The following is a 17962-nucleotide window of genomic DNA, read 5'->3' as shown; positions in this document are numbered from 1 at the left end:
ACAGAGTTTGCTCAACTCCCACTAGCGGTCTGCTGTGAGATGACTCAAGTCACACATACCTTAACTGCCACTGAGCTTACACTGGAATTTTTACTCTTATTTAACTCATTCTAGAAAAATCTGAAGTGGCTCCTGACTCTTCTGCCTGCATTTGTAGAACAGTTTAGTAATTCTGGGATTTTCTCCCCCCAAAAAAGCAGAAGCATTACTTTAATGGCTATGTAAAACAGCAATCTTTTGAAAAAAGATTTAAGAAAACAGTGATTTGTTCTGAAGTTTTGCATTTTTAAATCTAAGCCTTAAGTTTTATTTGGAGAAGAGATGGCTAAGTCATTCAAACGATTCACAAGATCGTAGCTGACACTGATACGATTTCCAGCATCTCCCAAATCGCAAACATTCTAAAACCAGGAGTCCCACGAAAGCACTGCAACGTGAACTTCATTCTGGTCTAGCACTAAAGCAGAAATCATCATGCCCATGAGGTACAATGTGTTTAATGTAATTAACCTTTGCAGGTCATTAAGTTTGCAGAGCAAGAACAAAAATAAATAAAATAAAATAAAATAAATAACATTATTAGAAATACCATGTAATAAACTGGTTATCTCTGGAAAAATACTGAGGTAGCAAAAATACAGCTCATAGTGCTGCCATAGCTTTCTGAACCCGCCCTTTTGTAAGAAGACAGCTCAGAGAGGAAATTTAATACTGGACTGTTTATCTATGTGAAAAAAGTGTTTTAAGTTACCAGCAAGGAAAATTGTATATGGAGTTGCGAAGCCAAGTTTCTCACAGCATTTTATTGTAACAAAGCTACCAGATATGCTAAATGGCTTGATTGCTTTTGGAGCCTACTAGTGCTTTAGCTGTACTGTTGAACAGCTGTTAAACAGAAAAAAAAAAGCGCTTCTTCCAGGACTTTTATATGATTTAAAGAAATCAATGAAAATTAGAAGTGAGTAGAAGATATACCTTATTTTCTAGAGCATTGCTCCACTCTTTCAATAAGTTAACATGCTGCACTGCTGAGCTGGCTTCATGTGCTTTAATTTGTTGGTTTGTTCCCTGTGACAACAAAGAATTTATACATTTTAGCCAATTCCACTTCTTTTAAACCTACAAAGAAAGAGTATATCAAGACATCGAACCAATACTACATATTTTGGTTCACGGATGCATGTTGCAGAACTGCAGAGAGAAGGGAAATCTACTTGGGAATTTACAAAAGTCAGGAATACATTTAATATAGCAAGTGTTTTATACAACTGCCATATATCTCCATCCAGTGTACTTGATACGTCAGAGACAATAAAGATGAACAAGATTTACAAAATGAATTGTATTTTAGAGTCTTCTGTGTAGCTTTACACTAAATAAAGCACAATAAAACTCTTGAGTCATACAAAACCTAAGATGTCCAATTCCCCAACCGGTAATTTGAAACTTCTGTTGTATTTCATGAACAGCTTCATAAGCACTAAGTTTTCCCTCGGTTGAGTATTAAAGACAAATATTTAAGATAAATTTACCATCACTGGAAACTGCCAGCTTTATAAACTACTTTGAGAGATACTACAATGCCTAGTTTGTCACCCTAAGATGTTACCGTGATTGCTCTATGATACTCAGATATGCTGCCTCTGCACAACCTATAAATGCTGTTACAAATAACCACTATATAAGAAGTTTACAGAACACACATAGATCATATACAGAGTACATAAGATGCAGACCATATTACTTTCTTTATTTGCATTGTGTTGCATTACACCTACATCAGTAAGTGTTTTGCAATGAAGAGTATATTAGCTTTGACGGTAGATATGCTGCAAAGCAACTGAAAGGGTTTCAATGATCCTCAAGGTATGTACTCTATATAAAATACTAAAAATATATATGTGGATATATGTACATATATGCACACATATACATACATAAAATGAATGGCAATACATACGACATAACAGTGGGCAGGGTTACAGCATTGATCAGTTCTACCACTAAGAGCATTACTGTTAACACTTCAAACGATGAATGCTCAGTATTTAAGAACCTGGAAAGACCTGCAGGAAGTAGCTTATTGAGAAGTGTTGCTGTTTACAGTTAAGTTGTCTCTTTAAGTTATCATGGCCTAACAAATGAATCACACTATCTGATAAATTCCACTTTTTCCTGTCAGCAGTTTCTGAAATTTCCTGACTAATCTCTTCATTACATAAGCAATCAAATTCCCCAGGACATATGGTAAGGGAAGCACAACATTGGAAGAGATTAGAATACTACTACTGAAACTAAACTCTGAGGTTTGGATTTTTTTATTTTTTTAAATATTGCAGGGATTGCCAGGATTAAAACCTAGAATTTTTTTTTTAAACAAATTTCATGCTATGCTTTGATTATACACTTCTGTGCTCACACACATATGAATGCACATAAAATTTGGTTTTAAGTGCGCTAACCTACATTTAACCTCAAAAATATTAAGACATACAAATGAGAGAAAATATAAACATACTTAGCTCAAGAAAATAAATACTTTCATAGAAATAACTGAAGTTACTAGTCTATTTTCTGAAGAACAAGAGTGACTTTCCTCTTATCCTAAGTTTAAAAGTTCTTCAAATGTATAATCTTCCTATTTCAACAAGATGTACCTAATAACTCCCAAACCACTGCAGGAATGTGTGGGCTTTTTATATTGTTTATTTTTAAAATGCAAAACCAAACATCTGCTGCATAATCAGTTGGTGCAACTGGATGACTTTGTCTTAACCGAGACTAAAGAAGTCCAGAACTTTCATGTCAAAGAGTCAGGTTCTATTTGCAGACTTTCATCAATTGGGAAGTATAATTGTTATATACTGACCTGAAAAGTGCAGCCATAACGCTTAAAACTACAGGTACTTGGGGCATTAATACATTCTGACAAATGTGCATTCAACTGCAATAGGAAAAAAACGTGAGTTTTGGCAAAAGACGTTTGCATGATAACGCTCAAAACATAAAGGGCACAGGTTATCAGGTTTGGATTGCGTGCTGATTGCAGAACATACAATACACGTGTGTATATTTTCTCCAGTCTGACCTAAAGTGCAAATGCTATATATACACATATGTAAACCACACGCACATGCCAATACAGTATACAGTGTGATACATTTAATATACAGTGAAACTTCTACTAAAGACTATTTCAATAGGCAACCCAATTTAAAAAAGCAAACAAAAAGAACACACTCTGCAGTTATTTAATGATTTCATTTGACTTTACCGAATGACTAATCTTTTCTCAACAAGTGACTTTTTACTGGTGCTCTGAGCAAGTCTTAAGATCAGTTTCACTGTAGTAAAGTACATTTTTTCTAATCCTAATTTCACGAGGAACCAATTTTTCAAAACAACATGCAATTCTCCATGCCTAAATTTAACAGTTAAATTACACAAAAAAAGACTAAACAAGTACTGCATGAAACAGACAAAGAGTTTTAGAATAGGTACAGCTAAGTAACTTTAAAAAAAATGCAGTACACAGGACTAAAACTGATTAGTAAAATGCCTGCATTTTTCACAGATTGAGATTTATTCCAATATCTCAGATTATTATGAGCACAGCCCATTTTTCATTTAAAAATAAACCAATTCACAGCAACATATACATATATACAGACAGCAGCCATTGCAGCACAGAGGGCAGCAGCTGGATGCAAACTGCCTCAAAGTTGGAGCAAAGAGCCGTTTTGGAAAGGATAGTGCAATACACACTCTCGCTTCAAAAACAAGACTTGCAGTTTGTATTTCCCACAAAGCCGACAGGAGCTAGAGTCTAGCTCCTCAGCTGGCATCACTCTTTTGGGTTTCAAAATCTCATTTGAAATACCCACACCATAAGCTGCACACAACTCAGCTCATCCACTTCTCCATGGAAAGAAGTGGTAAACCAATTCTGCTTTGAATGTGTTGCTCGGGAACAGACAGGACAGTCTTTAAAATCTGATAATGAGATGCAAGCGGTCACTCATCTCCAATATACACCTATTATGTTCTAAACACTATTTGTAGAAATTCACAGCATAGTTTCAAAAGACACGTAGTTCAGAAAAAACATAAGACCAAATAAGAAGGAGACATGTGGTATAACAGGCTTTACAAGAATGCCACATTTTCAGCTTCTCAAAACTAGAAGTCTGCCAAAGAGAATTAAACATGAAAAATTGCCTTTTATTCTACAATAAGATATTCACTTGTTGTATACTACAGAATTTTCTCAAACTGTTAGGCAGGCATTTTCCCAGTTTCTGCATTAGAGTCATTGTCCCTAACCATGCAGCTAAGTAATACATACATTTTCACAGTATCAGAAAAAAATTAAGCAACATACAGCAACAGATGATGCAGGGCAAGATGACTGTTTAAAAGTTCTGTTTCTACCAATGGTTTCAGAACCTAATTCTGACTATACATGTAACAACCCAGGCTTTAATGGGTCAATTCCTACTAGCACTCAGATATACCTTTTCTCAAAGTAACTGCTCGAGTCAAGATTTAAGAATATGCTTAAGTGCTCCAGAACCAGGATCTAAACTCAGAACTGATAGTTCTGGCTCAGATTAAGTACTGATAGAACTGGCTCAGTATACATATTTTTTCTTTTCTTAGCTGCAAAATTTCTCTTAGTAAGTACAGTATCTATCATATATTTTATATTTCATTATCCTGGGGGAAAAGACTGCCCCTGTGTTTGGCAGCTGCCTTATGTGCCTTGTGCACCATGACATGATTAATAACTGACAAGTGTAATTGAAAAATAGTATGAATCCAACTCAGGAAGAAAGTATCAGCGAAAAGAGAAAAGCTTATCCTCAGATCAGAAACTTAACTTTCCTTAAGTGAGGCTTACAGAGTGCTGAAGGCTTAAATAAGCTCTTCCCCATCCTAGGTGAGTAAATTCTATTTTTAGGAAAAAATAATACACATCAACTTTGACAGATGCTACTTATATCTTTGAATGCACAAGAACATGGATCTGTTCAAACAAGACAGGTTTTAATTTTTTTTTTTTAATCTAGTCTCTATATTACTGCAAGCTTCTATACATTAAGAGAAATTTTAATGCACTGTTGCATCTGGCTGTTGGAACGTTGTACTAGTATTACCCTGTATCTTACAGTAATTCTTTAAGTGTCAGTTATTTTTTTTCAAATTTAACAGATTTAATAATAATTTAAGTTTTTCCATGGAATGATTCTAAACATTTATATGATTTTTCTAGTCTTTATTAACTCTTGTCAATGTGCACTAAATTTTAATTCTCTCTTTTTATTTTAATATAAGCTAACTGCCCCAAGATGCTGCCCTGTTGTGCTCAACAAATGCTTCAAGTGGGGGAAGGGCAGGGGGAGAGCTAGTAAAAATGAAAGCAGGGAAGACATGCACTAATCCTGGGCAAGCCAAGTATCATAATGACACAAAACTAAGAAATTATTTCTTTTTAAATATTTTTTCAAGAAATCATTAAAAATATTTGAGTGTTATCACACTTAACTGTGTGGTAGAAAAAGCTTTTCTTTAGATCTCACATTTTAATAAGGAAATGGCTTCTGGCAAAATTCTTGCGAGATCTTACTAAAAAAATTATTTAATTTTTCAGCACAACACTGGGCATGACTTCTTACCTCGCTCCTCATGAGTGTTTTAACACTACATTTATGAGGACATGAAACCATGACACACGGGCAGTCTGTATCTTCATGTTTCTACAGAGGAAAAAGCAAACAAACCACAAATCAAATCTTACTCTGAAAGAGAGGACTTACCTGCAAAGAAAAGCATTCTACAATAATTAAAGAACACGTAAGATTTTTTTCAATGTTTATCTCAATTGTGCAGAGTTACAGAACTGCAATTGCTCAAACATCAGTTTATGCTTTCGATAGGTGTGTTGATATTCTCAAGCAAAAATAAAGGTTTTCTTGTGTTTTCCCACACAGAGTAAATCTAGTTGCTTCCCATTTTACTGTTTTTACTTAGAGCAATGAAACAATAGTAAAAGTAAAGTTTTCTTCCCCAAGAATTACTCACAAAAAGGGGCATCTTTAAGAGTGAGCAGAACCATTGCAGATGTCCTTTTTAAAAGGATACACAGCGCATGGAGCAGCTCTTCAAAAACGGACATGGCCCACTCTCAGAGAATCTCTCATTCCTATGCATGGATATTCCCCTTCCAATTCTTTTCTAATTTTGATTCCCAAACATCTGATACTAAGTCTCACTGTTATACACCCAAAGTTCGAAGAGATGTTGAAATCTTATCATGATGCTGGGCAGGTATTTTGATCTGAACCTAGACGATGACAGATACTTCAGTATAGCTGTCAAACCATATCACCATAGGGAGGTAAGAAGATCAGGCCCAAGGTAAATGAATTAACATTTCTTCTCAGTTTTTCTCAACAAAATGAAAAATACGGGGAAAAAAATTTCGTTTCATGTCAAGTGACGTGTCCCATTCAACTTGAAACAAACTGTTTCATTTCTGGTACTTCAGAAAAGCAAAGGAAACAAAGGTCTAGATTCCTAAGCCTGTTAGAAAAGGAAGAACAAATAGGATGGCCTTTTTGCCCAGTAATGATGTCTACTTTTTGAAACAAAACCAAGACATAAAGGAGACCCAAGTTCTGAGATGTGAAAGGCCTTGGTTCAGAACTCTCTCATAAATCTGCAAATATTTGAAAATGTGTACCTCCTCACTTTTAAAACCAGATCATCAGGTACGCTCTTCTGAAGCAAGTCTATCTTGCCATCCTTCTTATTCGCATTAGTTCACTTGGTATAGCACATGTAGACAGTCACAGCGACAGAAAGCAAGGAAGCCTAAGTTGCCCCTTAGCCAGAGAGCTGGGATAGTCTCCCAAAATGTGGGGGTGAGGAGCTAGCTTCAGTCCCTCCCCACCAGGACATGGACACCCAACCAGGAGCCACGCTACCAGACTGACACCACCTCTCCCCAGAGTAACCTCCGTCAGGGTGACTGGGGTACTATTCTGATAAGCAATGGCCCACAGGACCATTTCTGCTCAGACTCAAGAACTGGACCTGAGCCCTCCTCTCATTCTGAACACATCTGTAATAGTGCTGAAGATAGACACCACACACCACTGCGCAGCTTTGGGAGCCCACTGCCCTACAAACTTCTTCAATGGTCTATCAACTACAAAACTAGAAAAATAATACTCCCTTCTAACATTCATTCTCTAATTTTAACTCGCTTTCTTCTCTAACCTACTCAAACTATCTGGCAAAGGCTGTGACACTGACGCTCGCTTCATGATAAAGAGACAACATGCAACTTCTCAGCCCTCTCTCCAGTCCTCCTCCTCACTCCACATCCCAGGGCCCACCCACTGAAACTACGGGCAGCCTTTCCAATGACTTCAGCATATACCAGAGTAATCCCATTCCAGTGGCAGAATCCTCTTCCTACTGACCACCTAAATTTACACAGTCGAGCACACAAAACCAAAAGCCAAATGCCGCATAAAACATGGGTAACACCACATGCAGGGCACCTGGCACAGATGAGGGGAAGGCAGGGTATTAATATGGCTCCCCAGAGAAGCCAGGGCCACATTGGGAACATGTCTGGTTCCAGAGCAGCAACAAGGGAGCAATGTGACAACGTCTCGTGTCTTCCCCCAGGGCTGTCCCAGTTAGCTCAGCTGTATTTCACACTGCTGAGGAGAGTCCAGGTTGCCTTGGCAGGGTCTGCCCAGGACAGCCTTTTTGTGGCCAGGGTGGTAGCAAAGAGCCTAGGCACTAAGTAGTGCTGTCCTTCCAGATCTGTAACATACTACTACTGCCCAGGCATCAATTTTATAGAAGCGCTTTCCAAGCAGTTTAGTGGATTATCCATAAAAAAATATAACAACTCAGAAGCATTTCAGGCTACTAATTTCTGTTTTAACAAAGCACCATATCTTCATCTGCCAGGACTAACAGGATGGAAAAGTAGCTTTGTGACAAAAAGACCCCAACTTTTTAGGTGGTTTAAACAAAATGAAAGAAATTAAGAAGTTAACTAACCTAGTGACAGTACAGGCAAGACATGCAATCTAAAAAAATGTGTACTAACATCGTTAACTAAAGAGTCTTCCTCCAACAACGGGGATTTCCTACCCCACGGGTCATGGGATTCTATGAAGACATGAACCATACGTACTCCAGTAAAATTATTTTTGTTTCCATTTGCATACCTTTTTTCTCGGTACGCTCCCTCTATCTCCATTTTCAGTTCAAGTCACTGAGGCCTGCTTCAGTCATTATTACATTAGAGAAAATTTGAGGCTACAGAAGCTAGACATGAACTCAAGCTCCAGATGACAAAACGCAAATGAGAAGTCAAAAGGAGCCTTTCATTCAAACGTGCTGTCTCGTTAAGCTTCTGACTCTCATTACCAAAGTACAACGAGGTAACATTTTATCAGGCCAGAACAAATAAAACCATCTGCACTTCTATAATCACTGAACTTTTAAAAATCGAGGCAAAAAAAAATTAAAAATAGCAGCCAATTGCTAATCTTCTAATTGCAGAGCTTTCTGTACCCTTAGAGCAGGACAGAAGCAAAACTGTCCTTTTTCTATGTACTGAAACATATAAGCCAATGATAACATGAGAACATGTAACATGGCTTGGAAATGTTCTGGTTTACAAATGCAGATTTGTTTAGAACTTTTAAGGGCACGTGAATAGTGGTACCAACTTTAATACAATCAAAATAGTGACATCTCAACATAAAACTACATTTTTAACAAACTACTTTGGCTCTCTGGATAATCCAATTCTACTACCTCTTAAAGCAACTCAGAATTCCACCACTTAAGATTCTGGAGAACAATCAATTTATTTACAAACACTCTTTTCTGCACTTCAGAGTAACATGCCATTCGCGTTTCCAACACATATGTCTAAAATCGGTTTCGCTGTGAATTAAAAATCTGATAGACTAAAACTTGTCTCAGCTTCTGAGTATCTTGAAAGCTACCACTAGTTCAAAGATTTCATAAATGTTAAAAACATCAACATCTGATAAACTAAAATAGAATTCTTTCTCTTTTAAGAGCTATGTCCTTCAAAACATAAGGATGGTTTCAAAAATTTGACTACATTGCTCCTATAAAAAGGAACTGCCCACAAGGAACCTGTGAGCATGTTGCTTAGATATGGAAATCCAGTTTGTACAATGAGACATATTTAATACTCACTAATTTTGTCTGTTAAGACACCACACATTTTTTAATGTCACTCTTTGCATCATATCAATTCCCAGCCTAAAGAAAATTGTGGGAGAACAGCATCCATAATCAACTAAACACAGCTTTACCTCTGTATCAGAATGTGCAAGAACAAACACAGTGTAAACTTAATTTTCTCCGTTCATTTTCACATCTCTGCCACCTTAGCTAGATAATGCACAATTATTAAAGTACCAGCCCTTGCAAGTATACACTCAACTAATTGAAAGGCAGATCTAAATCAGAACTTGGTGAGATTCTACCTACACCTTTTTGTAATGACATCTCGGAACAAAGAATGCTTCTTATCATCGTGAAACTTAACCTACCAAACAATACACAGGAACACAAATGAAAATTATTCTCATCACTCTTACTATACCAATAAGGTCCAAAGTCCGAGACTGTCAAACTATGGAAATTATGTAAACAGAATTTTTTTTAAAATGTTAAAATTACAGCAGGAGAGATTCAGCATAACACAGTTCAATGCAAAATAACGCAAACACAGTCAAGTTACAATTCTATGTGTAAAGTATGACTTTCTCAACCTTTACTCTGTAGTTCTAACTCACAACATGCTGCTTATCAGACAACCTACTCGTATGCCAAGAACAGCACTAACGCTGCCTAGGCCTGTCACATACCACTGCTGGTTATGCCAAGACACAATTTGTTTTCACATTGTTTCCTCCTTTCCTCTCATAACAGATCACACAGTACCCAAGAAGGATTATAAAGAAAGATGCTATTTCTCCAGGCAATTGCTATGCTTATGCTTTTCCTGCACAATATTTAATTGTCATCATGGTAGTTGCATTTATTATTTCTATTTAAGCAAAATAAAAAAGCATAGCAAAAAATTACTTTATTATCAATATTATGCAGGGGGTCTGAATTTCTTTTAAATGTAGTAACTGAACATCAGGAAAAAGAAAATGTTTCCCAGTCAATGCAGTAGCTGGTGTTTTTGCAGAAAAAAAAAAAAGTGTTTTGAAAGTCAGCCTGTTTTCTTTTTTGACTTAGTAATTCTGACTGACAGGCCAAGGCTCTACTGGCAGCTAGACAGCAGCACAGGAAGAGTTATTATTCCACATTAATGTATGGAATCTTGTTCTGTATACACAAGAAAATACAGCACCTGCAACATAATCATCGGGACTTGGCTTTTACAGTATTTACAGGTTGTCTCCCGGTATTTACAGGTCTTCTCTACATGGTCTGGCAAATCTTTTCTCAGTATTTTTTCCTTGCAATCAGCACGAGGACAGGGGAGTTCTTCAAACTGACAATCAGTTTTCAAATGCATCTGAAAGATTAAAAAAAAAAAAAATAGTCAAGCCAACAAAATTTTGTGTATCTTCTATCCTGAGACACCCCTCATTAAATAACTTCAGAACCAAAGTAAGCAAAGTTATTTTGTGCACTATATTGTGCAAGAGCAAACACTAACAAATCTACTCAGAATATATTTCTGACTTTACAGTCCATTTACCTAGACAGCAGATTTCACTGTATTATAGACGTATGTGAGCTACTTTTATACTAAAAGCATTCTACCACAGTCCAAAATTCCACACAAGCTATTTAAACAAAATGTAAGCATTCTTTCTCAAGTTGTATTATTCCACATAAACACAGATGCTGTTTTAAATTGTTTAAGTACCTGAGCTTGCTCATTCAAAGCAAGTTTAAGCATCTACACATCTCACTGCAGACTGCTGTGTAGCCATCCCTTCCAACAGTTAAATTACTGGATTCCTGCTATGTTATGTCTCCATGAAACAAAGCTACAAGTTATTTTGTACAAGTCTAGAGAAGCCAAAGGTTTAACTCAACACATAAACCACCTCTTACATGAGAGGACTAAAAGTGGTAAATAAAAACACACCAAAAAGGAATTCAAATTTCTCACATTTGTGAAGTACACGTTAAGATTTTTCCCAATTTTAGTTCCCCCTCCAGTTCCCATTTGCTTCATGCATTTACATTTTCGAGCTTTAGTGTCACAGAGTCACATGATTTTTGACTACAATTCCATATAGCTTATTGAAAAGCTGAGTTTCAAAACAGTTTAACTCTATTCTGACATTTGTACATCAGATTAACCATTAGTGTGAGCAAGTCAAGAAATGGATTGGGGTTTTAATTTGCAAGATTTCTTCTCATTCTTTAACTCAAAAGGAAGCTTATGACTATGTTATATTACTTACCAGTAATTGACCTAAAGATAGTTGTTCTTTACAGCCCTTGTTTTCATTTCTGCAGTATATTTGAAGGGCAAGTAGTTCTCTCCTGCAACAATTATCTTTAAACACCTGAAAAATCAAAAATCATTTCAGTTTAGGAATTTAAATCCACTCAAAAATATGCAAGTTCAAATAATGTAGAAGCTATGCAATTTGGCTACAGCAGTGTCATGTAATTCTAGCTTTATGTGCCAGAAAAAATCCTACCATTCAATTTTTCTTGAATGTGCACATCACTGAGATTCTTCCACTATGAAGCAGCCCAATGAAAGAGAACATTTGGACAGATGCTCTACTACTGTTTCACTTTTACTACAAATACAATAAAGGGAAAGGTACAAGAAAGGACTAAATTTTTTGCTGTTTGTTTGCCAATAATAGGCCTGCATAAGCTAGAACTCTGCATTGTCTGTGAAACTGGTGTATTAGGCACAACACCATAAGACAAAAGAAGAGCCAAAGCACAGTGGTTCGGAGAGGAAGGATTTCACGGAAGGCAATCCCACAATGACTACACTGGTTAGTTGGAACACCTTCTTGCACTTCAGTGGTAACACATAATTAAAGACATTTTCTAAGGTCTTAGACTGGATAAGGTTTATTATTTCACAGATAAGCAGGCTTTAACTATCTCTCCATTTAAATGTTTATAAGCCTTTCCAGCATTTTTTGTCTATAATAGAACTGAAAGAAGTTAGAAATAGAGAGCTCAGGGTTTGGATTTTTCACCTTTTTATGGGTGATACCTCATGAAAGAGAAAGAGACAGCACAACCGCACTCTCAAGAAGCCCCATTACTAAGGGCAGGAACTGGAGACAAGGACTTAAGACCATTACTACTATTTTGAAGTCCAAAACAAAGGGATAAAACCTTCCAGTTATTTTGCAATTGCTTTCATGACCATTAAGAAACACCAAGAACCAAGCCCAATCTATGACTACTTCTCTGACAAACAAAGCTCCATGATACTGTGTACACTGCAGGGTTACTGTAATTACAGAACAGTTCTGCATGCTAACATTTAACAACAAAGAATTATGATCAAATCTGTCCACAGTGACTATGAATCTATCCCCAGTATCAGTGAAGAAGGAAACGTGGCAAACATTGTCATCCAACCTGACACAGGCCACTGATTTCTGTTTACTTTTCAGATGCATATGTGAAGTTTAATGAATCAACAAATCTCATCTGAATAATCCATTTCCAGCACTGTAGTATTTTTTCCAAAGTAATTCACAGTGTTACTAGGTGCAGTTTTGCCAACTGAAGTTAATGTAAGAAGATAATTTTTAAACAGTTTGGCCAAGACTGTCTAAAAGCTCTTCAGTGATTTTGGACATCAGCATTCTGTGGGAAGAGAGAGGTTTCCAGTTTCATGAAAATCACTGACTTGCACAGTTAGTCTAACATGTATTTAATATACTCTGCCCTTCACGTCCTCCTCCTATTTTAGACATTTGAAGTTTCATAACAAATGTACATATTCATGTATATTGGAGGCTAGGAAGTCAGAGTTAAAACAACAAATAAAGTAGGCATCGTGATTATTGGTCTGAGCTCCTGGAGAGCCCCATCCATGTCAAAAAGGAATTATGCTGAGCGCTGCTCAGGGAACTATTTTGTGTCAAGACAAGGAGATATTAATGTACCCACTAACTTTTTCTTGAAAATAGTAACTATTAGAAGTATTTATTTAGGCGGTAAAGACTACTAACACAAAGAATTTACCAAACACTTTAAAAAAAAACTTTACGTTAAAGCCTGCCTTAAACCATGTACTAAGTCAAAAAGAATTTTCTCTACCCTCCATCTTTCAAAGGCAACACAAAGTTTTGCTGTGAAAACACAGTGAAGAGGGTATCGGTGAAATAACTTATCCATATAGAAAGGCTCCGATTCTATTACAGTCACTGTAACTCCACACTGTTCTGGTTCCAGCATGGTTCACAGATGAACACACTGTAAAAACAGATCAGTGAAACAGTAGACACTGGTCTGGAGCCAAATCAGGAGTAAGGTTTGCCTGCATCTGTCACACTTCTGCATCTACAGGAGATGCAATATTTCTTACCATCCTCCCAGTTGATGGGAGGACAATTACAATGTGTTGCTGCAGCTCCCAACTATGAAAACAAGAAGTGACACCTGGCTGGACCATTAGGGATGAAGCTGACATGTTGTTTTCCACCATGTGGTTAACAGTAAAAATGAGCTGTCTTCGCAAATAAAATACACAGGTTAGGTTTTATAACAAAACTATCTTCCTCAGGTAGCTTATTAGGCTTACGAAATAACTACCACAAAGCAATAACACATCTTATGTATGCCACACAATTCAATACATTATAACAAAGAATAAGAAACAATTTTAACAATACCTTATCCTTTACTATGCTTTCTTGACATGCTGTACATTTTGGACTAGAAGAACTGGAAAGAAAAGAAAACAGAAAAACTATTTTAACTTATCAGAATTTTTGTAGTACAAAAATTTCCATTTATGAGGCACTTAGTTATGATTATTCAATATATTTCAAAACCATTAAAAGTGGATACAGTTTATTATAATGAGATAACACCATGTTATTTCAAAAAATTTGAACACTGAGTTTTCAGTGGACAGTATCTGGCATTCCCGAGCAAATAAGATCACCACAATGTCTCCACCCAGCTGTGCAGTGGTTTTCTTCAAGGCAGCAAAATTCATTCCCTATTTTACAGTCTGCACCTGATCCACTATTTTCATCACTTCTCAATCTATCTGTGCAATCAGGCAAAATATTGTCTCTTCAATTACCCAGTCCTTTTTCAGTCAACACCTAATTAAATTTTACTTTCTCTGACAGTCAATTATACATCCTTTTAGGGTAAAAAAAGTATTTATGTCCATCTCCTTCAAGTCTGTTCTGGTTTTAGCAACTGTTACAGATCCTTGCTCCCTCCTTTATCTGAACTACTGCCCTATAGCTGTTTTGGTAATCTACTAAATTTGTGTTCTCTTAGACAACAGGTAGGTTGATGAGCAGAGCAGTCTGTGGATAGAAACTGAGCTGGAGTGTAGGAAACCTGTGCTCCTACATCTGTTTCTGACTCTGACCTGCTAGGTGTCATAGTGTAAATCCCTTCACTCCTTTTTAGCTCCTTTTCCCCATGTAAAATGGGGATAGGGATAGTCATACTGATCTCCCACGTACAGCACCAAGATCTATGGATGAAGAGCACTACGTACAGCCTAGGTAAATTCTTTTGTAAAGCAACTCATTGCCAGGCTATGTAAATTGAAGCTCCTAGCAGCACTGCAAATCAACATAAAAGGTTGAGTAAGATTGATTATGTTATATAATCAGTATGGTCATTTCAAACCATCTCACTGGCTTCTGTTCCTTGAACTGACCATTCTGTGTCTCATATTTCTGAGCATCTTAACTACCTTGCAGCTTCAATATCTGTAATATTTTTCTTAAGTAAAATTTAAAAAAAAGAAAAAGGGAAACTAATCTACCTGAGGGCATATAGCATTTAACATTTAACATTTAGCATGCAGCAGCATATAACAACACTGAATGAAAAATTTTTGTGCCAAGTACAGAAACAACGTAAACTTATTTTGCTTCCAATTTTATGGCACACTTTATTTCTCAAAAAAAGGAGCTGTAAATTTAATTTTAATAAAGGATTTGTTTGCAATAAGCACTTAAATATAGTGAAATAACTCGAATGAAAGAGCAGTGTGGTAGATGGTCTTACCCATGTGTCCTTTTCAGTAACAGACTGGTTCGAAAGTCGGGAAGGTAAAATTACACATATTCTAGCTGCACTGTAATGAACACATGCGTGTGTCTCACAGCAGGGAAGGAAAACTGCCCAGATTCCAGCAATGCCAGAATTGTTAGTTTAGATTGTTAAGGATCTGCTCTGTCCATCTGTGCACATCCAAGCATAGCAGGTGTTTGCTTTTCTGCAGTCACTGTTATTAACCATGTAAGAGTCTTCCAAAATCATCTATTCAGAAAGAAATAACTGCATTTCTCAAATACAAACTACACCTCACCTGAAAATGTGTATTGAAAGAAAAGTTGGTGGGGTTTTTTTGTTGTTTTAAATTTGATATGCTGTAGCACAAAACTTACAGGAGTGGATTAGTGAGCTATGGACCCTTGTATTTGCCCAGTACAGAGGTTACCCTTTATCATGAGACACAGTAATGTAATATCCTCCAATCTCTTTTGCCATGATGCATGCAGTCTTGATTTATATCTACCTGAGATTACAGTATTTCCAAGTGAAATATAAACTAATACCTAGAGTCAGGATGGTCACAAAAAGTAAACAGGAGATCACCAAGACCTTCCAAAATCAAATCCTCTCTCCGCTAGTAGTCCAGTGTGCAACATCCAGTGAGCTCAATCTCTTCTGTACCTCTGCCTTCCCAGTAGAAAAAGAAGTACTGACTGCTGATTTACCCCAGGAGATTAAACCTTGCACAATGGTCTCCAAACATTAGACCAAGATTTGAAATCATACTGTTGAATACAATCAGTAGCAATGCATCAAAGTTGAGCGGCAAAGAAATCTACTTCTACTGACGCACAGATACTTCTTAAAAGCTAGATACTCCTTGAATGATCGATTGCACTTTTATTCTTACCTAGACTGCGAAAGATCGCATCTCCCGGCATTCATTTTATTTCTATAACATTCACTCACACCTTTTGCGCTCTGGCCCAAACATCTCGGTAATAGAGAAATCAGCCTTCCTGACCCAGGAATCCACAAAACATAAAGCTCCACGACACAGAGCTAGAAGGGTTAATGGGGAAAGGAAGCTCCACAAGCAGTTACATTTATCCAACACAAATGTTTGCACCAGCATATGGGTAACAAATAATCAAGCAAGCAATAAGCAGAACATTGCTTCGAGCCAGGGCATTAGCTTAATGTATTCCTAAAACTACAATGGTGTCCACACTATCTTCAGCAGTTCGCAAGATTTAAAGGTATCAACATGTTCTATCACAACAAAAAACATACCTTAGCAAGGCATTCATGCAGGTCTCACAGAATCTGTGTCCACATTCAGTCTGTTTAGGATTGCATAAGATGAGGTGACATTTTTCACATTTATACTTATCTTCCACGGCATTTACAAATTTCTCTTTGTAGCCACCTTGCTCTGGAACATAAATCGATGCTGAAGGACTGCGATCAGGGTTGGCCCTTTGTTGTACCATTTCTACAGATAAAGGGGGTTCTGTCTTCTTACTGGAGTCCATGCTCTAAGATAGTTTCTGCGAAGGAAAAAATGAGAAAACTTCTGAGAAATGAAGACCTTTTTTTCCATTTAAATAAAACAAATACAGCATCTTTAAGAGACTACATAAAACCAGAAAGCACTAAGAACAGATGCATCATGCGAACATAGTACATACATAACTGCCTAAGTACATTAAGCACAGCAAATCTGTAAAACATTCTACATTTTTCAAAGGCTCTAGAAGGTCAAGAATTAAAACCTATTCCTGAAAGCAGTGTTAGCTAATTATGGGCATCACTCTACGAACAAATAAGAACACAGTTTGTATTCATCCATCTCTCCCTCTCTGAAAAATGTCCTTAATATTGAAGTTATACCATTAGAGGAAGCAGCGAGGGGTGTGGTGGAGAAAGTGCATTGGTACAGTACCACACACAACACTACCCACATGCTACTGTAAAAAGCACACAACCATCCATGTCCTATATAGGGTATCTGGAATCTACGCAGCTCCACTGCCAACCTCTCCTGTCTATCTCATGCCGTGGCAAAGTGTAACACACGCTGCTTTAAGTCTGGTTTAGAATAAAACAAGTTTTTACTTATTAAACACTTTCCAACCTTTTCATCATACATCCCTACATGAAAAGAACAGTGATACAAGCCTAACTGACAGAGAAGAAAGGCCTACATAACATGGCCACTTGATTAATTCACCAGGACTAAGCACAACTGACAGGGAGCTGAGAAAATATTTAATGCAGCTGAAAACTGAATTACAGTACCTATCATCTTGGACTGTGATTCTTCTAGGTCAGCATACAAAGCATTAGCAGAGCAACAGAGAAAGAATACCCCAGGTTAAACCTGTTTTCAATAATTTCCTTGCTTGTCTTATAGTCAAATAAGTGTAAGTGGTCTTAAAAAACCTCAGCACATGAAGGAGAAAGCACGGTTGGAGGATAAAACACCAACTTACATATGAGAAGTGCCTGGCTATTTACAAAGGAAAGGCATACTTCAACTCTCCCTCCACGTTAATTGAAACATAAACCTATTCCACATCTCTACAGTTGCCTTGACCCCTACAGTTATAATTCAACTTTAAGAAGCAGAATGAAGAAATGAGGCCCGGTTCATTTCTCAGTTTTAAAAGTCAGTCCA

At 36.9% G+C, this 17962-nt stretch overlaps 1 protein-coding gene across 5 annotated transcripts in view; it reads right to left on the bottom strand.

Moving 5' to 3' along the window:
* TRAF3 (TNF receptor associated factor 3) overlaps positions 1–17962 on the bottom strand; it is a 67872-nt gene that overhangs the window by 11129 nt on the left and 38781 nt on the right. For 3 of the 5 annotated variants that reach the window (XM_068398647.1, XM_068398648.1, XM_068398649.1), the window contains 7 exons: positions 16576–16832; positions 13923–13974; positions 11505–11609; positions 10433–10600; positions 5676–5756; positions 2870–2944; positions 976–1068 (listed from right to left, as the gene is read on the bottom strand). In XM_068398647.1, coding sequence (XP_068254748.1) covers positions 976–1068; positions 2870–2944; positions 5676–5756; positions 10433–10600; positions 11505–11609; positions 13923–13974; positions 16576–16817 — 816 coding nt within the window. In that variant the 5' untranslated portion in view covers positions 16818–16832. The remainder of the gene's footprint in view (positions 1–975; positions 1069–2869; positions 2945–5675; positions 5757–10432; positions 10601–11504; positions 11610–13922; positions 13975–16575; positions 16833–17962) is intronic. The other 2 variants (XM_068398651.1, XM_068398650.1) reach the window with 2 other exon arrangements.

The sequence above is a fragment of the Nyctibius grandis genome, chromosome 4 (genome assembly GCF_013368605.1).
Source record: "Nyctibius grandis isolate bNycGra1 chromosome 4, bNycGra1.pri, whole genome shotgun sequence".
In the NCBI taxonomy this organism is placed as follows: domain Eukaryota; kingdom Metazoa; phylum Chordata; class Aves; order Nyctibiiformes; family Nyctibiidae; genus Nyctibius; species Nyctibius grandis.
Note: the sequence above shows the minus strand (reverse complement) of the source record. Positions and strands in the feature narration are given on the sequence as shown.